This window comes from Mixophyes fleayi (genome assembly GCF_038048845.1).
Source record: "Mixophyes fleayi isolate aMixFle1 chromosome 12 unlocalized genomic scaffold, aMixFle1.hap1 SUPER_12_unloc_2, whole genome shotgun sequence".
Lineage (NCBI taxonomy): Eukaryota > Metazoa > Chordata > Amphibia > Anura > Limnodynastidae > Mixophyes > Mixophyes fleayi.
This window is the reverse complement of record NW_027445896.1, coordinates 1,221,658-1,249,055: the sequence shown is the minus strand read 5'-3', so window position 1 is coordinate 1,249,055 and position 27,398 is coordinate 1,221,658. Positions and strand designations below refer to the sequence as shown.

Genomic DNA, 27,398 nt, shown 5'->3' with positions numbered 1-27,398 from the left:
TTGATGCGGCCATTCTGTGAGAGGCATCTTCCTGAAGCTTTCACCTTCTTAAAAGAGTGGGTGCTAAGGGGGGAAATGGGAATCAAGTCAGTTATCCACTATCTGGACATTTTTCTTTTCATGTGACGAGACCAGCGTCTTATGAAAACCTATAATGAATGGGGATAGTATTGGGACAGTCATGCTCCTCAGATTTTGATGATCAGTGTCAGGACACCAGGGCATTAGAGTCAAGGCCCACAGAGTAGCCCTGGTACCTTGGTGTTCTTTGGATCACGCAGACAAAGAGGAGTGGTAGCTATAATAGTACCTTTATTACAGAAGGTGCAAACACAACTGTAACACAATAACTATATTAAATCGCCAACATCTAAAAACCTCCCCAACACATCCCCAGATAAAGATATGAGGAACCGTTACATATGTTTAAACAGTATTTCTTTGGCCGGGCTAAGTTGTAAAAAAGTCTCTGGTCCTGATGCTTTTGTCACAATAGCTCAGTACTCAGGTCTTCCAGATTCCTCCGATTTCTACACTTCTAGGCTTGCTGGTCCTGGCCTCCCGGCCTTATGTTCACTACCGAGATGTTAGCAGCCTGGACCCCTGTCACCCTACTCCTGTAGGCACACCAGGGGGTAAATGTATCAAGCTGAGAGTTTTCCGGCGGGTTTGAAAAACCAATCAGATTCTAGCTATCATTTATTTAGTGCATTCTACAAAATGAAAGCTAGAATCTGATTGGTTGCAATAGGCAACATCTCCACTTTTCAAACCCGCCGGAAAACTCTCAGCTTGATACATTTACCCCCAGATGTGCAGACTCACAAGCTCCCATTGGGGCAGAGTTATACTGTTGCACGATGTTCAGCCAGAGATGTGCCTAGATGTAAAATTGTAATCAGGACACACGTTGGAGCTGGTAGGAGACAGATCTTCAATACCAAGCTCAGGATATCCAATAAACAACCCTTGGTCTCCTTGCAGGCTCTTTTTAAACAGTTCAGAATACCCACAGGTGAAATCCCGTCCTGTAAGGTTATCCCAAGTCCATACAGAATGCCATTGGCTCCCAAATCAGGGGTTGGATATGGGAGTGGAGAGAAGTCATCCCCACATGGGTTTCCCCCCAGCTGGTCTAGTGCATAGTAGTCTGACACAGTCCTAGAGAGAACAATAGAGTAGCAAACTGGTTACTGCAGGGCTTAATCCCAGATGATGAATAGTAACTTCCTGTTTCAATCCCTTCTATACATTTATGTTGTGAAAGGGGCTCCAGCTGCTCCAGACTTCCTGTCCTCACTAAGGGAAGGGGTAACTGGCCAGGATATAGTCCAGCAGACAATTTGTAGTCCAAAAGAGGCACATGGAGCCCACCTGGATATATATTTATGAACCTGTAGTTTTAGTCCATTGACTCTTCATTCAGAACCATATTATGAAATCCATATACTTCAACCAAATGAATCCACAGAGTCTTTATTATTATTATTATTATTATTATTATTATTATTATTATTATTATAATTTATTTGTAAGGCGGCACATGGTTTCCACAGCGCCGTACACAGTACAAACAGTAGACCATACAGGGCAAAACTGTACAGAACATTAAACATAAAATACCAATACTTCGTAAACTCCGGGCAGGCAAATACAGTAGAGACGGAGTGGAAGAACAGGTATGGAGACAGGAGGAAAGAGGGCCCTGCTCATACGAGCTTACATCCTAAGGGAGGGTGGACAGAATCAGGCACAGAAGGGAGCCAGTGAGGCAAAGGGGAGAACCGAAGAGATGAGAGGTTAAGTGGATGGTTGGTAGGCCTTAAGAAACAGGTGAGTTTTAAGTGCCCGTTTGAAGGAGCACAGGTTGGGTGAGAGACGGATGGAGCGAGGGAGGTCGTTCCAGTGAAGGGGGGCAGCGCAGGAGAAGTCTTGGATTCTAGAGTGGGAATTATATGTGCCAAATGGGGATAACAATATATCCAAATACTAGTGACCAGATACATACCTTTGTATGGGGGGATTGTAACTGTAATCCTATCTCGGCACAATCAGCTTTTCTGTATCACTTTCAGTTTATATCTATTGTCAGACAGTGCATGGGGAAGCTGGGGGGGTCAGTGGCAGAATATGGGTTACACTCCTTCCTGATTGGGACAGCAATGGAGGCTGTCAGCTGAGGCTGAAGTGACAAGATGATTATGTATATTGGGAAATGGGAATCAAGTGGTTTCAGATCTTATGTAAAGCTCCAGTTTCTACTATAAAGATTTAAGAAAAGGAGGTAGGAGATGTATTTCCAATTTGGAAAATCCCTCCACCTCTACCCCAGTCCCTCTCCCTTCTCCCCCTCATCATAAAAAATTAAAAAATAAAACAGCAGTTTGTTCTATTTGTTATATATATCCAACCTTACATGGTCTATCTTTGGTACGGGAAAAGTCCTCACTTGTACACTCACCACGTAGGCCGTTAATTCCCAACTACCAATTGGAATGTGACATAGAATATAATCTATATTTCTATAGTCATTTGTATTTTTGCTTTGTTTTGTTTTATTTTATTTTTTGTTTCCTCTCCGATTTTTAGATTGTGTAACCTTGGTTCTTATTTAATGTCAACAACATGTACGGTTGTGCTGTATATTGATATCTATCTGCTGTTACAAATAAAAAGTTAAAAGAAAAGAAGGTAGAAGGGGGATGAGATGTTGGGGTAGAAGGTGTGAGAGACAGAAAACACTAAGATAATGTGGTGAAGGTACGAGGACATGGTGGAGTATACAGAGAGTACCCCAGGAAGAAGAGGAGAGTGGACAAGGGAATAGTCAAGGAAAATAAGATGGTAAAGTGGTGGATACCTAGTAGTATAGCTGGGAGTATGGTAGGCTCAACTAAAGGAATGTGTAATTTAATCAATTAAGAAAGATCTAACTAAGTATTCATAATGCACAAGACGAAAGACAGAAAAAGAGTTAAAAAAGTATATGTATGTAAATTAAATGATCCTTTAATGAGAATTAATGACACAGTGCAGCAGGTGGGAAATAATATCACACAAAGAGAGTTATAGAGGCCGGATACCCTGTACCTGTTCTACTAACAACTACCACAACTACCACTGGTAGTTCTCCTGAACATGGTCAATAAATAAATGATGATGATGATCCAGCTGGAAGCAGGAAGACACAGAAGAGGAATGAAAGGCCAGGTAATGCCTTAATTTATGGTGAGTCATAATTATAGGTTATACTGATAATACTTCTCTAAATGATTAATTAGAGAATCCAATACACAATACATAATGTGATAAAAAATAGCACTTAACTTAATACATTAATAACAGCAACTCTGCAGACATGTTGCCCTGTTGGAATCGTTCATACAGAGCAGACTGGCGCAATATTCACGCATGTGGGAATCAAGGAAGGAAAAATGACTGGTTTTATATATATATATATACATAAATATTTAGATAGATAAATGTGTGTGTGTATATATATATATATATATAAAATGGATAGATAAATGTTTATATATATATATATATACATATATATATATATATATACAAGTTAACCCGTGCATGATACTCATGCATTCTAGTCAAATCAAGCTACTTAAGGTCTTAAAAAGGTTCTTGTCATGCATTTGGACCTAGCCCAGGCCTCCTCAGGGGAAGAGCGTTAGTGCCCGACGCAAGCGGCCTTTTTAATGTGTGTTCATGAGGTAAAATTACCTCACGAAAATAAGTTTGAGCCCTACCAAATTTCAGCCCTTTTTGATTTTTTTTTCCCACACACACTAAGAGGTCAGTGTATAACTCTGCCCAGCAGGTGGCGCTGCAACTTGTTTTTTTTTTTTCCACACACAGACGCCACTAAGCATTTATATATTAGATATATAAATATATATATATATATATATATATATATATATATATATATATATATATGTAACTACATGATGATATTCACATTTCAATATCGATCAATCCAATCTGTAGGGAACATTTACTTCCATTTATTGTATGATTGTCTCTAACACCAGAGGAATAATATATTGCAATAAATTGGAGATATGAGAGAAGAGACAGAGATTGTCCTGTCTATATTTTTCCCATTAACATTGTTCCATTCTCAAATAGCTCTGAAGCAATAACTAGGAGTTAATTGCTGGATGTCACCTCTCTCCTGATGATAGTTTTCAGTTTTCCGGTCATTGAAAGAGCAGCGCTTATAAGTCTGCCATAAGAAGATATCCCAACAGCGGCCACAGTGTTTGTGTGTACAACCAACAACTCTATAACGTGACGCGTTTCTCCGCCTCCAAGTGAAATATTTTCAGAAGGATGGAGCCCAAATTCTGCTTGGAAATCTAAAAGTATATTGGCCAATCAGTAAGGGCCATCAATGAATCCAATTAGAACTCAGATCTTACATACATTTATGTATATGTCGTATGTAAGATCTCAGTTTTCTATGTTTATCTAAAGAGACTGCAGCAGCTTTACATACACAAGGATTTATATTTATTATATCTTGTGCACATGTATCCTCTATTTATCTATTTTGGGAAAAAGGCTCTTCTGGGAAACTCTATTTTTATGTCTTGCTATTCAGAATCATCACATGCAAAAATGTATATTTTGGGTATTTTTGCCCTGTGATTTCAGAAGCACACTCCAATGCATGCAATGTGTGCCTTGGCCATGCCCATTACTGGTGCTGAACAGAACCAGTTGCAAACAAAATTGCAATCTGGCAAATCATTTCTCAAGCCCAGTAACAACATGACTGTGAGCTGTCATTTGTGCCAAAACACCTTTAAGGTCATCATACAAAATGGCCTCTCTGAAAGGTTACACCGCTCTCTAACACGCCTTGGTGAACTATGAATTACTCGGTGTACTCTCTCTTTTCCTGCTGCTTCTCATCCTGCTCCAAAATCATCCTTCTTCTCCTTCTACAGGACAAATCCACTAACAACTAGCATAAGGTCAACTAGCTCTCTTATCATTTCCTATCATGTCCATCTTGTACACCTACAACAAACTTGACTTAAACACAGATCTAATATTTAATATCTATTTTTAATATTTTATTAATATTTATTTTATTTAATATTTTTAATATTTTAATATTTATTTTTAAGACATCAGACAACTCACACAGGTGATAAATCATTTACATGTTCTGAGTGTGGGAAATGTTTTGCAGAGAAATCAAATCTTGTTTTACATCAGAGAACTCACACAGGTGAGAAACCGTTTACATGTTCTGAGTGTGGGAAATGTTTTACACAGAAATCAAATCTTGTTAAACATCAGAGAATTCACACAGGTGAGAAACCATTTCCATGTTCTGAATGTAGGAAATGTTTTATACATAAATCATCTCTTGTTAAACATCAGAGAAGTCACACAGGTGAGAAACCGTATACATGTTCTGAGTGTGGGAAATGTTTTGCAGAGAAATCAAATCTTGTTAAACATCAGAGAAGTCACACAGGTGAGAAAATGTTGGAAATGTTTTACACAGGAATTTAAACTTGTTGAACATCAAAAATTTCACACAAGAGAAAAGCAATTGGAAATGAAACAAGTTTTCCGCAATTCTCCAAATATTGTGAAATCAGTTAACTGTTAATGTAAATTAAACAATTGATCCATGTGTGTGTGTGTGTATATATAATACATATATATAGTCCAGTCGTCCACAATATTAATATCGCTGACAAGTGAAGTGAATAATTATTATCTCATTATAATGGCACCTGTTAAGTGGTGGGATATATTAGACAACAAGTCAACACTTAGTTTTTGAAGTTGATGTGTTGGAAGCAGGAAGAATGGGTATGCGTAAGGATCTGAGCGACTTTGACAAGAGTCAAATTGTGATGGCTAGATGACTGGGTCAGAGCATCTCCAAAACGACAGATCTTGTGGGGTGTTTGCGGTATGCAGTGGTTAGTACCTACCAAAAGTAGTCCAAGAAAGGACAACCGGTGAACCAACGACAGGGTCATGGGCACCCAAGCGCATGGGGAGCATAGGCTAGCCTGGCTGGTCCGATCCCATAGCAGAGCTACTATAGCACAAATTTCTGAAAAAGGTAATGCTGGCTATGATAGCAAGGTGTCAGAACACACAGTGGATCGAAGGTTGCTGCCTATGGGGCTGTGTAGCCACAGAACAGTTAGAGAGCTCATGCTGATACACCACCAAAATGCCTACAATGGGCAAGTGAGTGCCAGAACTGGACCATGGAGCAATAGAAGAGGGTGGCCTTGTCTGATGAATCGCATTTTCTTTTACATCATGGATGGCCAGGTGCGTGTGCATCGTTTAATATGGGGAAGAGAAGTCACCAGGATGTACAATGGGAAGAAGGCAAGCCGGTGGAGGCATTGTGATACTCTAGATTATAATCTATTGGGAAACATTGGGTCCTGGCATTCATGTGGGTGTTACTTTGACACATACCACCTACCTAAGCTTTGTTGCAGACCAAGTACACCCCTCCATGGCAGCGGTATTCCCCGAATGTAGTAGACTGTTTCAACAGGATAATGCACCCTGCCACATTGCAAAAAGTGTTCAGGAATGGGTTGAGGGACATGACAAAGAGTTCAAGGTGTTGACTTGGCCTCCAAATTCCCTAGATCTCAGTCCATTCGAGCATCTGTGGAATATGCTGTAAGAATAAGTCCAAGCCTTGGAAGCCCCACCTTACAACTTACAGTACTTAAAGGATCTGCTAACGTCTTGGTGCCACATCCCACAGGACACCTTCACAGGTCTTGTGGAGTCCATGCCTCGCATGGTCAAAACAGTTTTGTTGGCACAAGGGGAGGGGGACCTACACAATATTAGGCAGGTGGTTTTAATGTTGTGGCTGTGTATATGGGTTATGTTGCCCTTATCTAATTTGCGAACGAGACAGGTGTGCACCACAATAAGCTAACTGGTGCCGTGCACGGAATTGTTATGGCTGCCATTTGTAAGAAATTGTTAAGCCACATATATGAGGTCTCTTAGATCCTCTGCCTCTGTTTCTGATATATTTTACAGGTAATGTGAGGCATTCCTAGGTGTTTACTTGGTGCAATCACCAACGATCTGCACTTAATTCTCAAGCCGCGCATGCGCACTGATGAATATGAACTGTGCATGTGCAATATGGCCACCAGCTATAGTATAAGTAATAAATGCACATATAGGTGAATTTGTTCTCCTGATAAAGTCTCTAGTAGACGAAACGTGTTGAGGTCATTACATGTGATATATTTCTCAAACTTTCTCTGTATCCAATATTGGAATTGAACCACCAGTAATTCAATCTTTTGTTTTCTAACTCCACTGAGTGGTGATCAGGGGAGGGGTGGCAAATTTTAGCCCTGGGGGGAAACCTCGATTCAACAGCCTATTAGGACCATTTTAAAGGGAAAAAAAGGCTAGTGGCTAAGTGATCCAGCCCAAGGTAGCCCATTATGTGACCGGCCCGGTGGGCAGGTGCCCCCCAACCTAGCCTGCCCCTGGTGGTGATTAATGACAGTGAGTACTGGTATAATTACACCTTGATTACAGATAAGACTTTGATTCTTTTATTTTTTGTGAATGTGCAATTTTTATATTATTCAATAAATTTGTTTTTATGAAAAGATACTATATGGGATTTCTCATTCTTTATATCTATGTATGGTGTGAACTAGACAAGCAATATTGAGCCAACTGGAACCTGTACAGATAAGCAAAATAATTTATATTTATCTGGTACACATAGTATATGTGGTTTGGTGTGAAATAATATAAATAATTATATATATATATATATATATATATATATATATATAATTATTATATATTATATATGTGCTTGGGCGCTCACAAGTATATGTAGGTTAAGAGACCAGTGGAAGTCTTCAAAAAGCAACACTTCCCAGCTGGATAATATATAACACATAGTGTAGTATGTTCACACTTAAATATCCTCCACCCAGAAGAGCATTAAAGTCCAAAGACTAACGATTTTTCTTGTACAATAACTGGTGTTCAGTTCCTAGTGGTGCAGTTGTCACTGGAAACCAGTGAACCACGTGTAGGTGAATGGGGTAACCCCCTTATATAATGTGCTTCCTTAAAAGCTTCTTGTATTATTGCGTTGTATTCTCTACATTGATCTTCACAGAGTCTTCTTTCAGTATATAGCTCCCAATATGGAAATGTGAAAAAAGACCTAAAAATATCTACTGCATTATTCTTTATTACACCAATACCAAATATTTAAAAATACACTCACATTCCATATAGATAAAAACTGGTGCACAAATAGGTACCATCTACATAAATATAGGGTGGAAGACCCTACCACAAAGCTCACACGAAGACACGGAGGAAGGTAAAGCTGAAATTAGTCCCGGAATTCTCCTTCCAATCACCAACCAAGTGAACGTCCTGGTCAGCGAGGAATCACCACAGTGACCAACGCGTTTTGACTCCTCAGATTTGAGTCTTTCTCAATGTTACTAATTGTCTGACTTTTTAAAGTGTATAGCAGCCAATAAAGTGCCGCCGTGGAGACAAAGATCCTGTACGGAAGTCGTCGCTTAACTCGCAATGAGGCCTGTAGGAAATTCAAAGTGAGGCTGCATTCTTTTAGATGGAGTCAAAAATGAGGTTTGGATTTAGAACCAGATTTAATGCATATAAATACCAAAACGAGGCTTGGACTTAAATAAAAGAAAACTAATACACGCAAACACATTCAGCTCCAAACCGAGGCTTGGACTTAGATGGAAACAGGGCTAAAACATAAAGACCTCAAGCACTAAAACGAGACGTGGGCTGGAATATGGCAGAGCTAATACTTAAGCTATGTTGAGCTCCAAAACGAGGCTTTAACTCAATATTAAACGGATTTGTTTATGATACTATAAAAACTAAAATAAGGCATACATCTAAATAAAACTTTTCTATAATAAAAAAAAATTAACTTCTGAAATGAAGTTTTGGCTTGAATTTAAACAGAACTATACATGATATGAATTTTGAGAGTTTTGATCCAAATATAAACATAGCTCTCTAAACATTCTTATTTATCCCAAAAACAAGACTTGAGAAGCTAATACAAAAATGATGTATCGGACATGTACAGGAATAAAACACACATTCATCAACACTATTTCCAGCGATACAATAGAGTCACAATATAAATATTTTTACTTTGTCACAAGTCACCCTACCAGTTACCAGAACCTGTCGTTGATGAGAGCTTCATCTTTAGCAACCTCCTTTCCTATAGAACCAGATGTGTTTGCCGGTGCTCGGTTGCCCCCAGGGCTTAATCCCGAGTAGTGGTAACTTAATTTAGGTAAGTGGGCACCACAGAGGACTACGCAATGAGATGTTGAGCTGAGATCTCTATGGCAACTGGGATGCAGGATGCCCCAGGACCAAATTTAGCAGGTATATGGAGTTTGCAACAGGATGCAGTACCAACCTTCACCAGTATGACAGATTGGCAGTGCAGAGTAGAGGATGGTATAATACCAGATGTGGACTGTGTAGAGTTGGAGCTAGAGAGCAACACAGTACAAGGGAAGGTGCTGGAGCAAGATCGAGCTGTAAATCAGGACTGTGAAACACTGCTGACACAGATGAGTTCAATGGAGTGGATAGCAAAAATAAAATGCAATAAAACCCCAAAAATGAAAGTGCATAAGTTGTGTAAAAAATGAGAACACAATGATATGTGAATTTTATAATTACCTATATGTAATGCCAAATGATGCCATTAGTAAATATCTATTATACATTCTAATCTATTAGTTTGCAAGTAATTACCTTTCTGTATAACAATTGCTTTCCATATCTAGCAATCAGCTTTGATAAATGAATCACAGTTTTTATTAGTGTATTCATATGAATTATAAGAATGTCAAATGTTTATCGTGATTATATCATAACTGAGTTGCCCTGTATCAGATAAGAGCTAAACAATCCATAAAGAGAATTCTCTTTGATTCCCTCTTGAGCTCCTGATGATCTCCTCCTCTCAAACCCATCTTGATCTGTTCCATGACAAATGCCTGTAGTGATCTTGGATCACAGTCATGGCACTTCATAAAGCTCCTTTCAACATATGTTAGTTGTTTTAAATTATCTCTGTCTCTCTTGACTCTCTTTATGTTGTTTACATGCTCCAAGATTCTATTTTTGAGTGACCTGCCTGTCATGCCACCATAGTTTAAGTTACAGGGACAAGTTAAGCAGTAAATAACATTCGGAGGGTTACAATTTATGAATCCTTTGATTTAACTCTCGAGAACCGATCTTTATACTCCTTTGTTTGTATCATAAATTGGCATGCCCGGCATACGCCATATTTGAAAAAACCCATTGGTCGATTAGAAATTCTTTTTTCAAATGGTGAGAAACTGTGGACTAAATGAAACCCCAAATTCTTAGATCTACACCATGTCATAGAGATCCTATCCTCTAACACTTCTTTCAGGTCATAATCAGACTTTAGGATATTCCAATGTTTCTGGAAGATATTGGCTATTTGCTGTTCACTGATCTTTCTGCTTTTCTTACAAGCCTAGATTTCAGTTCATATGATCTTTGAGCATAGATGTTATCATCAGAACAATTCCATTCTAATTAATTCTCCCTTGGGTATCGCTTGAATTACTGCTGGAAAAATGGGATTTTTACTCACCGTAAAATTCGTTTCTCTGACTCCATTGGGGGACACTGCGAGACAATGGGTATAGTAGTGTGCTCAGGAGTTCTTGTCACTTTAACTGTTAAATCTTTGGACTCCTCCCCTGCTATGCCCCTCCTCTCCAGAGAGATCCTCAGTTTTGACTAACAAAGAGTGAACTTAAGGAGGTAACATAACCTAGACAGGTCTTAATAATAAAGAACCATAATCAAAATTTCCACACACAGAACTATATACAGAGCAAGGGAGGGTGCGCAGTGTCCCCCCAATGGAGTCAGAGAAATGGATTTTACGGTGAGTAAAAATCCCATTTTCTCTTCCCTGCCATTGGGGGACACTGCGAGACATTGGGGATATACCAAGGGTGGGAATGCTCTGGACCAGCTGCACGCATAATCCTGCGACCAAAGCTTGCATCAGCCGATGCAAAATCCTGAAGTCTATAAAATCTTGTGAATGTGTGGACGGAAGACCAAGTCGCTGCTCTACACAACTGTTCTGCCGACGCGCCGTGCCTAGCCGCCCAGGAGGCACCCACTGCCCTAGTAGAATTTGCCCTTAAAGTCTGCGGAACGGCTAGAGAAGCTAAAACATAAGCCTCACGAATCGTGGACGTAATCCACCGAGCAATTGACTGCTTTGAAGCAGGCCAGTCTCTTTTATTGGTGAAACGAAAAGATCTCTGGTCTTTCTAACCTGCGCTGTACGATCTACATAAATTTGTAGAGCTCGCACCACATCCAAGTACTGCATAGACCCTTCTGAAGAGTCCCTCTTTGCCTTAAAAGCCGGGACAACAATTTCCTGATTTAGGTGGAAGGTAGCAACCACTTTAGGAACAAAAGACGGCTTGGTCCGAAGGACTGCCCTGTCTGCGTGAAAAATAAGAAAAGGAGGGTCACAGCAAAGTGCCCCAAGCTCAGACACTCTTCGTGCTGAAGCTATGGCCAACAAAAACACTGTCTTCCACATAAGATACTGTAAGTTAACAGACTGTAAAGGCTCAAACGGATCGTCCCTAGGAGCTTCATGCAACTGAGAACAGAGACACTCCTCTTCCTCAGCAAGGCTCTGGTCTTTGACTGCAAAGCTAAGACTTTTTCTGCTGGGAGATAAACTCTCAGAGACTGAGTATCAAAAAGCAGACCCAAGAATCGCATCTGCTGAGTTGGCACCAGCGATGACTTGGGTAAATTCAACACCCAACCGTGACTCTGAAGAAACAGCATAACAGTCTGAATCTGTTGGGATAAAAGGACCGCAGACGGTGCCTTCAACAGAAGGTCGTCTAGGTAAGGGACAATTGTTATGCCCTTCTGGCGCAATAGACCGGCCATGACTGCCATGATCTTGGTAAAGACTCTGGGAGCGGTAGCCTGGCCGAAGGGGAGTGCCCTGAACTGAAAGTGCGCCTTTCCTACTGCGAACCGAAGGAGACTCTGGTGTCCTTCCCAGATCGGTACATGTAGGTATGCATCATTGATGTCTAATGATGCCAAAAACTCCCCTTTTTCTATCCCTGCTATCACAGAGCGAAGGGATTCCATGCGAAATCTTTGAATCTTCAGCTGTTTGTTCAGAGACCGAAGATTCAGGATGGGCCGGAAGGATGCGTCTGGTTTTGGCACCAGGAAGAGGTTCGAGTAAAAACCTCGCCCCCTTTCTAGAGGAGGGACCTGAACTATTACTTGAGCAGAAAGGAGCTTTTGTATGGCTTCCTAAAGTGCTACACGTCTGCGGGGGCAAGAGGGGAGAGGAGTGGGCTAGATCTATGACGTAGCCCCGGGACACAACTCCTTGAACCCAGAGATCCGTCGTGGATTTCCACCACCGATCCCTGAATTGAAGAAGACGTGCCCCCACCTGATGCTCCCCCTGAAGAACTATGTCACGCAGAGGGCTTGTCTGCTGGACGAGCAGAACCTCTCCTTGCTGTACCTCTACCTCCTCTGCCTCTAATGGTCGATGATCTAGACGCTGAGGAATCCCCTTTATTAAAGGCACCCCCTCGGGAAAAGCTCCGAAAGGAACTAAATCTACCCTGACGGGGCCTGTTTGAAACCGTGGGTAGAGCAGTACTCTTACTTCCCGTGGTCTCCTGAATAACCCTTTCGAGCTCCGCCCCAAATAAAGTTTGTCCACCAAAGGGTAAATTCTCTAAAGCTTTCTTAGAGTCTGCGTCCACCGACCACGTCCGTAACCATAGACGACGAGCTGCTACAGTAAGAGCCGAGCCCTTGGCATTTACCGAAACTGCATCCATGGCAGCGTTCCCTACGTACTCCGAAGTTTCTAGTACATGTTCTGCTAGATCTACTAGCTCTGTACGCGGAGTGTTATCTCTAAGGCCCTTAATCAAAGCCTCCATCCATAACTGTACAGCCTTGTTGGCCCATGCTATAGCCATATTAGGCCTAAACAAACTTCCCATAGCGGTATAAGCTGAGCGAAGAGCCAGATCACACTTCTTATCAGTGTAATCCTTAAGGGTTATCCGCTCTTGGCTACCGGTGTGTCCATCCTAGGCAAAGTCTCCTAATTTACTGTGTCCTCAGGAGGCAGAGGATGAAGAGACTTACTTTCCCGGCATCATAAACTGCTTATTTGGCTTGTGCCAAGCTTCAGAAATAATCTCCAACATTTCTGGAGAATGCGGGAAAATTGCTAACTGTGCCTTAGGTCTTTTAAATAAGGATATACCCTTAGGCGCTACGGGCTCCGGATCAGCTAACCCTAAGGCATGTCTGATTCCCCAAATAAGACTGTCCACGCTCGTGGAGCCAGAGTCAGAATCATAGATAGCCTCCCCTTCTGGGTCAATATCTACCTCACCTTCTTCGGCTGAGGAGCGATCAGAAAGCTGATCTATTTCCAGATCTGCATCAGTAATGGCTCTCTTACCCCTCTGGGAAATAGATACTAGCCTATCTTCCCCGTGGATAGACCCTGCCTGTGATGTGGCATTCTCGTCAGACTGGCTGCCTGCAAGTGTAAGTGGGGTAGTGTTGTCACGTACCTCTATTGCCCGCAGCATCACAGCCGTCATTTTCTCCATAGCCGAAGAAAAAGACCTCATCCAGGGCGGTTCCACCATTGCAGAGGATCCCTCCTGGGCTTGGTTGTTTCGCCTCTGAGCGTCTGCAGTACAAGCTGCGCAAAGGGCGTTTCGGTCTGTGTGGCCAACAGAAAGTTTTGTGTTACATTTTGAACAGGCATAATATACTGCAGCAGGCACAGAAGTACCCTTGCCTTTAGCTGTCCCCTTCTCCGCCATTGTTCTGCTTCTTAAAATAATTATTAAAAGAAATACAGACAATTTAAGACGACAAAATAGAAGAGTCCTGTGCTAGGAAGTCTCTGAAAGAGCACCACTCCAAATAATACAAAAGACCAATATAGTACATGGGTCCCTGTCTGTGAAAATTCCTTTTACATGAAATAACTCACAAGACCATATAACCACATATATACACTCCCCAAATGCTCCTCTAATCATACAAGCCTGTAGCGATTAGGGCATATAAGGATATCACCGGAGGAGAGGCAGAGCAGAGGAATCTAGACAGAGCTGCACGCTTTCAGCAGTGACCTTCTATTCACCCCCGCCGTTCACCGTGCGGTAAGACCAGATCCAGGAAGCTGCGATAACACTCCTCCCCTTCCTGGCTCTGCCCGCTCTGCCTCTGTAAAACATAACTCGCTGGCCCCATCCTCCAATGGCCGCCTAGGAGAGTCTAATGGCGCGCTATTCAGATTTTATGCCCAGCTCAGCGCGCTCCTTACTGCAGCCGACTCACCTCTCCCGAGTGTGAGCGCTGCTTCTGTCCCCCAATATGCTCGTTCTGTCTAGGGAAAGCGGGGACCTGCGACAAGAGGATCGCGGCGGGGGGGGGGGAGGTTGATACAGCTTCACTCCCCTGCCGCTGCTAGACACATACAAGTTGCACTAAAACACCGTTCTGTGTCCCTTCTGAATATATTTCACCTTCCACTTAGACCAATAAACCTAACTAATGGCCCCTTAGAATAAATGCCGGCAGAGGTGCTGGTAGAAATGAGCGCTAGGCTTGATTTACCTGCGCTGGGATCCAGAGTGAGCAGAGCTGAGTCCTACTCACTCTGCTGGGTCTTGCCTGGGATCCCGCGCTGCACCTGAATAGAATAAAAAATAAAAACATGTAATCCTACTGCTAGACAAAGTATAGGCAGGAGCCTATACTCCAGTGACCGAACTTTAAGTCACTTAAAAAAACTAAGGATCTCTCTGGAGAGGAGGGGCATAGCAGGGGAGGAGTCCAAAGATTTAACAGTTAAAGTGACAAGAACTCCTGAGCCCACTACTATACCCAATGTCTCGGTGTCCCCCAATGGCAGGGAAGAGAAATTAGAATTTATAGAATGTAAGAAGCTATCTCTGGTATGTGTACTGTCAGTGGCTTCACTAGACAGGCACAAGATGGCTGATTATCTTCTGCTTAGTTATTTTCTGTATAGAGGAAGTGAATCTGCATGATACAGGGGGTTGGGTAGTGTTATGTGGCTGCGGGGCTCACTGTACCATTATTAACCCTGGCACATCACTCATTAAAAATTTTCACTTGTGCAGTGCCAGAGGCTGGGAGACACTGTGATAAATGGAGCCCATCACTGACCAGGCTTGTAGAACAATCCCTGCACTAGTCTGACTTACTATAACCGGATCACTCTGAACAAGTCTTATTGCAAAGGTGAAATGAAAAGAGTCAATACTACTGAACTTTTATATTTCAGATCCCCATAAGATGGAGCAAAGTTTTGCACCCCTGTAGACACATCTTGACCCACTTAGCCATGGGCATACCATATAAATGAGAGCTTTTATACAAAAATGACATCACAATATTGCATTTAGGCCGTGGGACACATTTTTCAAGCTTCATAATCAATCCCCAATGGCAAAGTATTACAGATTACAGGATTATTATATGAACTCACACCTTCAATTAGAGTATGAACAAACATACTGTAACAGTGTCTCAGATCCCACATTATATCTCCAACCCATTGCCAGAATTATATATTACTCAGTACCCAATATATCAAGTTAATCTTGTTTTAACTGTGTACAGTGTGGACGATATCTGGTAGATAAAATAGTTCCACACATGAGTGATCACATTTTGTGTATAGACTATGTAAATATATTATGCTTAGTTGAATTTACATTAATAAAATCAACTGTTTTTACAATATTAAGAGTACTGCAGCTCCTTGTTTCATGTCCAATTGCTTTTGTCCTATGTGATATTCAAGACCTGATTTGTTTGTTAACCATTTTCATTACTCAGAACATGGGAATGTTTTCTCACCTGCATGGGTTCTCTGATGTTTGATAAGTTTTAAGTTCCATGGAAAACATTTTCCACACTCAGAACATGGAAATGGTTTCTCACCTGTGTGAGTTCTGTGATGTTTGACAAGGTTTGACTTCTGTGCAAAACCCTTCCCACACTCAGAACACGGAAACGGTTTTTCCCCTGTGTGAATTCTCTGATGTTCAATGTGTTTTGATTTCTGTGCAAAACATTTCCCACATTCAGAACATGGAAATGGTCTCTCACCTGTGTGAATTCTCTGATGTTTGACAAGTTTTGATTTCTGTGAAAAACATTTCCCACACTCAGAACATGGAAATGGCTTCTCACCTGTGTGAGTTCTCTGATGTCTAATAAGTTTTGATTTCTGTACAAAACATTTCTCACACTCAGAACATGGAAATTGTGTCTCATCTGTGTGAGATCTCCGATGTTCAACAAGATTTGATTTATATACAAAACATTTCCCACACTCAGAACATTGGAATGGTTTCTCACCTGTGTGAGTTCTCTGATGTTCGACAAGCTTTGATTTATATGCAAAACATTTCCCACACTCAGAACATGTAAAAGGGTTCTCAGCTATGTGACTTTTCTGATGTTTATGAAGAGATAATTTAACTGTACAGCTTTTCCCACCCTCAGAACATGGAAATAATGTATCATTTGTATGAGCTGTACTATGTGTAACAATATCTATGTTATCAGAATTACATTCCTCATGATTAGAGAGTTCAGATGATTTATCTGCACTGTAAAGTATTGGATGTATATTTAGGGTAATTGGGTTTTCTCCTGTAGAATCTTGAGTGATGTTGTAATCTTCCATTTCAAAATCTGTAGATAAAATCAGTTGCTCCCCCAAGATATTCTTGCCTTTACATCCATCTGCTGAAAGTAAAATAAATGTAAGGAAGGACATTGAGCTGCAGATTACAATACCCAAAATTTTCAAACTATGAGCGAGTTGTTCAGTTGTTTAATTTCAATTTGCAATTGACGAACACTTCATTACAATTATAAAAGCGCATTATCAAGCACATTGTATAGATGCAGTCATAATTGTAATTCCTGTAATGACTCAATAAACAAAATATATGACTCTTTACTGTAATACATTTTATTACTCACCGGTGCCAATATCTGTAGGGATATCCTCCTCCTTACACTGCTGATCACCCCTCACATACGTCTCTTCCTCTCCCTCTATAATTTTTATTTTAATATCAGTCAGGACGTCATCCTAAATAGCCCACAAAAGAATGATAATTTTTTAGTCAAGTTTTTTTATTGGTATTTCAAAACAGAACATAAAGAAAATAATTATTTCTGAATAAACGTGATAGATATAAATCACCGGGTGTGACACATTACATCAAAGATTAGTAAATTTCCAATACTTATGCAGGTATACAAAAACATACAGAATAATATCAAGACTGACAATAATACAGTATATATCAGATGGCATGGGTCCCCATGGACTCATGGGCACCCCTGATCATCATCATCATCTATTTCTTTATATAACGCCACTAATTCCACAGCGCTGCACAGAGAACTCACTCACATCAGTCCCTGCCCCATTGGAGCTTACAATCTAAAATTCCCTAACACACACACACAGACCAAGAGAGACTAAGGGCAATTTAATAGCAGCCAATTAACCTACCAGTATGTTTATGGAGTGTGGGAGGAAACCAGAGCACCCGGCGGAAACCCACGCAAACACGGGGAGAACATACAAACTCCACACAGATAAGGTCATGGTTGGGAATCAAACTCATGACCCCAGTGCTGTGAGGCAGAAGTGCTAACTGTTAGGAACCCCTCCAGCCAGTACAGCAAAACCCGGAGTCTGCTCCGAAAGTCCGGTGTTCACTGTTGGGACAGACTTGGCTGCAGACAGAGGGTTGTGAGATGTCCACTGGCTGGGGAGAACCCAGGAATAGAGTTACAGAGGCCTAGAGTAGGAAGTGCAGGAGCGAGTCCAGTGAGACACCGAGTGGATGGTGTCAAGACTGATATATCACTCATTGCCACTGGAATAAATAAGGAACAGTTGATAGAGAAGTCCCCTGATCCACAACGATTTCTGTACCGGTACTTGTCCGGAAAGGAACGGAACTTACAGTGATAGGTAAAGATGATGAAACTGAACGTAGGCAGTAGCCAAGGGTAACTACAACCCACAGTACCGGTGAGAGTCTAGAGATTTTAGGGAAATAGTTCTTAGGCGATTGCCAGGGGTAACTGCAACCCTCAGTACCGGTGAGAGTACGGAGATTTAGGGGTACAGTTCTTAGGCAGTTGCCAAAGGCAAGAGGGGGCTGGACTGTTTCTGCATTATCCACAAAGAACTCTTCCCACAAGGCAACCAGATCAGGTCCCTTGCCCATTAAAGGTAACTAAAAGGGTTCAGGTTCCAGAAAGATTGACCCCCTGGTAATGGCAAAGTCTACAGACAATATAAGAGGGGAATGGTCGCAGGGTTGTATCAGTCTTTCTAATGTAAGATTTTGGCTATGAAGGCACTGGGAGGTGCCCCGGGTGGAGCCGCCTAAGAAGGGATGCGATGAGCTTGCTCCACTGCGAACTGAGCCGTAAAGGAATCCTTCCCAAAAGCTTGAATTAACCATTTCTCCAAGAAACATTCAGTACCAGGCCCCTCCACTTATTCAGGTAGCCCCACAAAACGAGTATTATTGCATCAGAGACTCCCCTCACTATAAGAAAGCGTCTGCTTACATGCCAACATCTGAGCTTCCAAATTATCAATTTGACCCTTCATAGGTGCTGTAGCATCTTCTAGAGTCTCCGCTTCAGCCACTCACTATTGGATTTGTTGCATATCATGTCTGAAAAGGGAAAGGTCGGCCAGCACCGCCCCAATGTTCTCCGACGCCCATTTTCAGATCTGCCAATAGACTGTAGAAGCTGCTGCAATGTGACCTCAGGGTAAGTAGGTGAGGTTGGTGCATTAGGAACAGTGGTAGTTTGGGAGGGCACACATAATGGAGTTTCTCCAGAACTGTCAGTGAGTGTAGAGGAATGGGCAAACCGGTCAAGCCATCCGGCTAGAGCAGCATGATCATATAACGAGGAAAATACATCCCAATAGCAGACACATCCCCTGGTGTTACTGTATTATGTCACATTCCCAGCAGTCACCTCTCCAGTCACCAGCGGAATGATCTTGTTGATCAGTTCCAGGATCTTCTAGTCATTGTTTCCCTCATATATCAGTGAGTGAGGTGGAGGAACCGTGATGGGACTCTGGGTCCTGCTCAATACTCCTGACACATTTGAGGGTGGCCCACCAAATCTCTTTATTACTACTGTGTAATCCTGTGAATTGAATTGGATAAAAAGATAAACGAAGCTCCATGTATTTGGAATTTTTAGGACTTAACTACAATACAATAATAGTATATTTTACAAATACAACCAATATCCTATATGTAACTGTTTCATATATACAGGAAAGTAGAGTGTATATAGCATTTACATCTACTGCAGCTCAGTGGGCTCACCTATCACCTAAACCTTCAGTGGGTTCACCTTTAAAGACAAGTTTAAAGTGGGTTCTTGTAGTAGACAGAGGACTCAGAATGGCCAATCTATGGAAGATAATAGGAGAAGTAAGTGCTAGATACATTCTACTAGACAGTCCATATAGGAAACACTTACAGGTAGGACAGGGGTTGGATTTGTAAAACTAGCCCTTCTTGTCCATTTTGCACATTTAAAAAGTCCAGGAAAGTGGAAACATTCTATAATCGTAAAACTTACAACTAAAAATACAGCAAAACCTGTAACTCATTTTAATCAGAGTTGGTTTTTCAGCAGTTTGAACAGTGTAGTAAATCGTACAACTCCAGTGAGTAAAACATAACCTAGCACAGTCCCATTGGGGTTGCATTAATTTAAAAATCAAAATCCATTCCTAATTTTGATAAAGCATTCACTACGCTAATATTGAAACTGAGGAAAAGACCCACAATCCATGGCCTCCTATGGCCCTATCACACTACTTAATTTGGATATTAAGCTGCTGGCTAAAATCATGGCCACTCGTTTACAGTCTATTTTCCCATCACTCAGTGATTGAAATATGTATAAGCCATCGCGGCGGTGGCCTCCTCGTCCTTACAATATCCTTCCAAGAATATACTACTTAGCCTTGACGCCAATAAGGCATTTGATGCAGTATCCTGGCCCTATATGTATGAGGTACACAAACGTGGGGCATTCAGAGAGGATTTCACTGCTCTGATAGGGCCTGAGTCATTAAGGAACGTATCTCTGTTATTTGTGTGTATCATACGCATTTCCCTTCTGCGCATGCCCAGAACGAGGACACTCGGTCGTCAACGAAAGCAAGTCCGCTGCGTATGCCAACGCAAATGACAGTTACGACGGTCTACGGTCCTTTTGAGATTTCATATTCCACATATGTATTGTACGCATCCTGCAGTGTCTGGTCTAGTACAGCAGAGTGAACCTACGCCCATAGTCATCACCACACGTATCCTGAGATCCGCTCCTTGCCGACTCCAGGACTACGCAGAGATCATTTACGTAACGTTGAGAACAACTGCACGATGAGCTCTGTATGCTGCCTTAATGACTCAGGCCCATAAGCTTTTTCTATTCTTGCCCAACCACCTCTCTACTAATCAATGGCCTGATTGGAGAGGCGGCACCCATGACGAGGGGTACACGTTAGGGCTGCCCCATGTCACCCTTACTCTTCAACCTAGTACTTGATCCTATGCTTGAGACCTACATACTGTATTTCGGGGCATCCGTGTTGTATTTATCAAGCTGTCCGTTTGATAAATCCCTGGCATTATACCTGATCCTTGCTTTACCTGACGCTACTTGGCTAGAAACATAGCAATTAAATGGGTGCACAATGCTATCCCATATCTAGGTATAGAACTTTCTAAGAACCTTGGTCTCTTCTATCAACATCATATCTCGAAAGTTGTTGGGAACCTAGTAACGAGGTTGAGGGCTGGGTTCAACTTTGTCTTTACTTAATGGGTAGAGCAAATTTACGTAAGATGAAATCCTCCCCTAGACTTGTAGAGTATTTCAAAACTTCATTTGGGGGGGAAAAAAAATCAAGAATTGGGCTATTGAAACTTTAACAACCCAGGACTAATGCTGGATTTCATTTGGCCAATATAGAAATCTATAATCAGGCTGCTCAACTTCAGTACCGGAGGGATTTGATACAAGGGTCTGACACCTATGCGGATACCTCACCAGAACAAAATTTCCTCCCTGGCCTAAAATTGACTGCTTTCCTACATCTACATGACCACAAGGTATCAGCGACAGTTCTTGACAACCACCGTTTTATGTCCACTAGAAAATTGTGGCACATCATACATACATTGAAACTAAAACCTTACTTATCTATCCATCTTCCTCTATTTGGGAACCCTAGTTTTTAGAATGGAGAGGCTGCCTAGCTATTCACTATCTAGAATGACGCGGGGGTTAGAACGGTGGGGCAGTTCCTTAATCAATCTAAGAAACCCTTGACTTTCCAACAAACAGGGAACCTGCACAACGTGATTAGACCGTGCAACCTAGACTTTTTACAGACTCACATTATGCAAGTGTAGTGACCAGACCATTTTCTTAACAGGATTGGGACCCACCCGCTCTACTATGATACATTGAAAACGGGATTGGGACAATGGATGGGACGCTTTGTACCTACTAATTTTTTACTTCTTTACAGCTCACAGTGTGTGTGCTGGGACCTGTTTTATTCCTTGTTATATATCACTATATAGATTATTATCCTTTCTATAATAATCATCCATTATAAACAGTGCGTGTGCTGGGAACTGTCTTATTACTCTTTATATATCACTATATAGATTATTATCCTTTATATTATAATAATAATAATAATAATAATAATAATAATAATAATAATAATAATAATAATAATCACCCATTATAAACAGTGTGTGTGCTGGGAGCTGTCACATCCCTCTGCATATATAGAAATTATAATATCCCTCTCCTCTATATAATAATAATCTCCCATTATAAACAGCATTTTATATGAGCTGTAATGTCTCCCTATACAGACTCCTCTGTATAATAATCCTTCATATCTCTGCTCTCAGCATAATAATAATATATTGTTAGAAGATATTACCTCAGCCTTGTACACATTCCTGGATGTTGTTGTTATATATGAATGAGTTAAAGCTGCTCTCCAGGTTGTAAAATGGCTCCTGCAAGAGTATGGGACCACGCCCCCTCTGGAACGTCACTGGTACATAACTGTATCAGCTGTATTATGTCTGGGAGACTAAGGGAAAATGGCCGCCGCTGTTCTAAATTAAGGACAATGCAGTAATATGTAATTCACTCTAGTGATAACAATGCTGCTAGTAGTCAGCTGTATGTTATGTTCATTACTAGGTGTTAGAGGCTAAATCCCTTTCAGATAATTATGTGACATCACGAGGTCATGTGACTGCTGTAGTCACATGGTACACAGTGCAGGAGCTGCTGCTGGATAACTTCCTGTTCCTGTGTAGTGGAGGAAAGGTAAGAAGGAGAAGGAGTAATGTGATGGGGAGGGGACATGTGTGACTAAAGGTGCTGGGCAGAGAGGGGACATGTGTGACTAAAGGTGCTGGGCAGAGAGGGGACATGTGTGACTAAAGGTGCTGGGCAGAGAGGGGGCATGTGTGACTAAAGGTGCTGGGCAGAGAGGGGACATGTGTGACTAAAGGTGCTGGGCAGAGGGGGGACATGTGTGACTAAAGGTGCTGGGCAGAGAGGGGACATGTGTGACTAAAGGTGCTGGGCAGAGAGGGGACATGTGTGACTAAAGGTGCTGGGCAGAGAGGGGACATGTGTGACTAAAGGTGCTGGGCAGAGGGGACGTGTGACTAAAGGTGCTGGGCAGACAGGGGACATGTGTGACTAAAGGTGCTGGGCAGAGAGGGGACATGTGTGACTAAAGGTGCTGGGCAGAGAGGGGGCATGTGTGACTAGAGGTGCTGGGCAGAGAGGGGACATGTGTGACTAAAGGTGCTGGGCAGAGAGGGGACATGTGTGACTAAAGGTGCTGGGCAGAGAGGGGACATGTGTGACTAAAGGTGCTGGGCAGAGAGGGGACATGTGTGACTAAAGCATGAGGGCAGAGAGGGGACATGTGTGACTAAAGGTGCTGGGCAGAGAGTGGACATGTGTGACTAAAGGTGCTGGGCAGAGAGGGGACATGTGTGACTAAAGGTGCTGGGCAGAGAGGGGACATGTGTGACTAAAGGTGCTGGGCAGAGAGGGGACATGTGTGACTAAAGGTGCTGGGCAGAGAGGGGACATGTGTGACTAGAGGTCCTGGGCAGAGAGGGGACATGTGTGACTAGAGGTCCTGGGCAGAGGGGACATGTGTGACTAAAGGTGCTGGGCAGAGAGGGGACATGTGTGACTAAAGGTGCTGGGCAGAGGGGACATGTGTGACTAAAGGTGCTGGGCAGAGAGGGGACATGTGTGACTAAAGGTGCTGGGCAGAGAGGGGACATGTGTGACTAAAGGTGCTGGGCAGAGAGGGGGACATGTGTGACTAAAGGTGCTGGGCAGAGAGGGGGACATGTGTGACTAAAGGTGCTGGGCAGAGAGGGGACATGTGTGACTAGAGGTGCTGGGCAGAGAGGGGACATGTGTGACTAGAGGTGCTGGGCAGAGAGGGGACATGTGTGACTAAAGGTGCTGGGCAGAGAGGGGACATGTGTGACTAGAGGTGCTGGGCAGAGAGGGGACATGTGTGACAAAAGGTGCTGGGCAGAGGGGGGACATGTGTGACTAAAGGTGCTGGGCAGAGAGGGGACATGTGTGACTAAAGGTGCTGGGCAGATAGGGGACATGTGTGACTAAAGGTGCTGGGCAGAGAGGGGACATGTGTGACTAAAGGTGCTGGGCAGAGAGGGGACATGTGTGACTAAAGGTGCTGGGCAGAGAGGGGACGTGTGACTAAAGGTGCTGGGCAGAGAGGGGACATGTGTGACTAAAGCATGAGGCATGTGAAGGAGAAGTCTCTTCCCCACACGGCCCCTCCTCAAACAACAATAACCTGACAACACTTGCTAACTTTTCTCTGATATTCCCCATGACACGTATTACATGATCTTTTCCCTGACAGGCCTCCTGCCCACAATCGTGTCTCACTGCTGCCCACCAGCTTTTACCTCACAGGCCCCGCTGCCTCAATCCTGACACCTCTCTTACTTCAAAATGAAAGAGGCGCCTTTTATTTGAAAGAGGAGTAGATCCTTAGCAGTGAATGAGATAATAATACAGAGATCATTGTTGCCATAGATGTTGGGGTTTTCTTTTTTTAACTGTATCTAGTCAGAGTTTAGTTAGATGATATTATCATTACAGGCCATTAATATAATTGCTTTTGTCACAAACTGTACATAAGACACCTTAATTATCTTACAAAAATAACAATACATCCAGATTTCTATGCACTGTTTTTAGGTGGCATACTTCAGCCTTCTCACTTATCCATAACTTTAAGTTTTGGTGTATCTCAGGCATTAATTGGGGATACCAGGAACCACTGTAGTATGTTGTAGGGAACAGGTGAAAGGGCCATTTAAGACATCCTAGAAGTTCACCGACACTCCTCCTGCTCTATATTCTTCTCTCCTGTTAGGCCTTCAGTTTAGATTAAGTGCCCCCCCCCCCCCCCACAATGCTGGGTTCCTCTGCGGGACCTAGGTATAGACGCTACAGAGGTTCCCAGGTAGTGATTACAGGAATGGCCGTCACTGCTTCACAGTGTTCTGTAGTGCACAGTGCTGGAAGATAGGTTTAGCAAGTTGCTTTTGGCCACTGGAATGGCTACTTCTTAGTGTTGGAGCAGCTTCATGTTTCCTTAAGGGGCCTGGGTCAGGTGGGGGTTACTGGGTATATATAAGCCCCCACTGGGCACTGGATGTGTGGACGGTGCGTCCTTTTGTACAGCTACAAATGCATTTTTTCTTGTACTACAAATCAATTTTTGTTGCATACCGTCCAGACTGCTGCAACCTCCATCTTGCTGTAATGATATCTTGGTTCTCTACAGTCCATTCAAATAGTCGCTGCAGGAATAACCTCCCTACTCTCCATCATTAATTACTGTTCTGGTACTGAAATCATCTTGTCTTCCATTTTAATTATCTTTTCATTGCAAAAGTATTTAGAGCTGGCCAATCCATTTCCACCTGTTATATCTATTATCACAATCTGTACGTACCCACCCTCTGCTCACGTTGACGCTTTATTTATTTTTCCTAGGTTACCTCTGCTCTCAGGACTACGACCCTTCTTGAATGCTACCCCTGGAAATCTTCACAGAATGTCTGTCTGTCATGTATGGTCTCTAACTGCAGGACCCTGCTGAAAGCTCATCTGTTTACCGGACAGTTCACATAGTGCTTGTGACTTACTTCTCCCAGAGCTGCGCTCCAGAGGGTAATAAGACACGTTCTGGAGCGGACTGTTATGTGTTTTCTTCTTTAAAGTATCCGTTCATCAAGCGATATTAACGAAGGAGTACACAAGAAACATAATAAAAACAGTTTAATTATTTTATTTCTACTCCTGAGCTTCATGTTATTATCCCACCTGATGAATTTAACGTGAAGAGTGATAGTTGTGTTGTCACTTGTTATGATGAGGACCAGCAAGTGGAATATATAACCTGATATTGTAAATGGACGATATCAGACATTTGTGTGCGCTGTTACATACTACAGACAGCTGAGCTTTGTAATATATATTTGAATATTTTGTAACCAATACATAATGTGATGTAAACAACATACTGAAAGCAGATTTTTTTTTTTGTATATTTGAGAGTGAAGGGTTGTTATAAAGAAGTTATTTCTTTCACCATTAATATTACAGCATCTTTATTATTTTGCCTGCTATACTTTCTCCAAAACATCTCAATCTTTAGTATATCAAGTCTGTATTTTACCTGTAATTTCTATGCCAACCAAGGTTCTCCCCCAGCAGTGGAGGACCCAGGAGGGGGTGAGTGATCCAGGGGCTGGCGGGACCACCACACTCATTGGGGTATATTTACTAAACTGTGGGTTAGAAAAGGTGGAGATGTTTGAAAGTAACACGGCCTGTGCACTATTACTGTTACTACGGTAATACTGCACATTATTACCGCTAGTGCGGTAAGTTTTAACGCTGTTTGTTTTGCTCAGGGAGCAGCGAGCAGACGTCCGGGTTCAAATTACTGTTATCAACAGTGATAGTGCAGAAGCCGATTGAATTCCCCCCTAGGATGATCTTGTTGTTAGATGTGTACACATTCATATGAATTGTTAACGAGTAACCACAAGAGAAATTAGCTCTTAAAAGTTTGTCCTCGTATGTACATTTTATCAAAATAAAAAATAAATGGCTAAACTAATGTTATTATTTTGTTAGGGTGACTTGGAACCAAATTCAAGACACGCTGCCCACATTATACTATCATGTTACTTTGTACTGATACTACCTCAGTGATATAAGACAGTAGTAGACTTACAAGATTTCAATCTTGGATCAATATAAGCCAATATGTATACATGGATATCCTCCTGGAATCTTGTCCTCTTACTGGGTCTCCTTATGATAGGTGCTCAAAAGACAAGTGAGAACTGATAGTGCATTATCTCACGTAGCCAAAGTTTTATTTCACCAAAGAAGCATAAAAGCAATGTATAATACAAATATTGGCTTATATTGATTCAAGATTGAAATCTTGTAAGTGTATATCCGATAGGGGATTGAGAACACCCATCATGTGGTGTTTTTGTCGTAATTATCAACCCCCACTGGATCCTTGGGATATTTAGTGGTTTTCGGTGTAACCACATATTATATGTTACGCTATGATATGATTTTTTCTTTTCACTTTTTTTTATGTGACCATAATCGTGGTGAATGCCAGAAATCTGAAAGTTACTTTGATCACTGCAAACTTCTGGAATTTGTGGAAGACATACATCAAGATGGAAATAATATATATATATATATATATATAATTATTTCACAGTTGACTCTTTAAAACTGTTAGCGCCAGCTCTGTCACCATTGGTTATTTTTACAGTTTTTTATTTTAGCACATTGTGTGTGTGTGTGTGTGTACAGAGGGTGCTTTCAGTTGGCCTGTGCAGATATACCAATCTTTTTATTGTATTATCAACAATTGTCTGAGACGCAAGAGGAACCAAGTATGACAGCCAGCATCCTGCTGCACAGCGGATCACTAAAGCCATGACAGC

General features: G+C 42.0%; 2 protein-coding genes and 1 long non-coding RNA gene across 3 annotated transcripts in view; 2 read left to right on the top strand and 1 right to left on the bottom strand.

The window, feature by feature from the left end:
- The window catches only part of LOC142112116 (uncharacterized), a 177,455-nt gene extending 171,908 nt beyond the window's left edge, over positions 1-5,547 (top strand). Inside the window, exon 12 of the mRNA XM_075193953.1 lies at positions 5,161-5,547. Within this exon, the coding sequence (XP_075050054.1) occupies positions 5,161-5,547 (387 nt within the window). The remainder of the gene's footprint in view (positions 1-5,160) is intronic.
- Positions 5,548-15,405: 9,858 nt separating this feature from the next.
- LOC142112091 (uncharacterized) lies at positions 15,406-16,963 on the bottom strand. The gene has a single exon (XM_075193937.1). It carries the CDS (start codon positions 16,907-16,909, stop codon positions 16,046-16,048), a length of 864 nt encoding a protein of 287 aa, XP_075050038.1. The 5' UTR covers positions 16,910-16,963; the 3' UTR covers positions 15,406-16,045.
- A 5,473-nt stretch (positions 16,964-22,436) lies between these two features.
- LOC142112102 (uncharacterized) lies at positions 22,437-26,538 on the top strand. The gene is made up of 2 exons (XR_012681163.1): positions 22,437-22,665; positions 25,411-26,538. It is a non-coding gene; the product is annotated as an uncharacterized LOC142112102 (long non-coding RNA).
- The last annotated feature ends 860 nt before the right edge of the window (positions 26,539-27,398 follow it).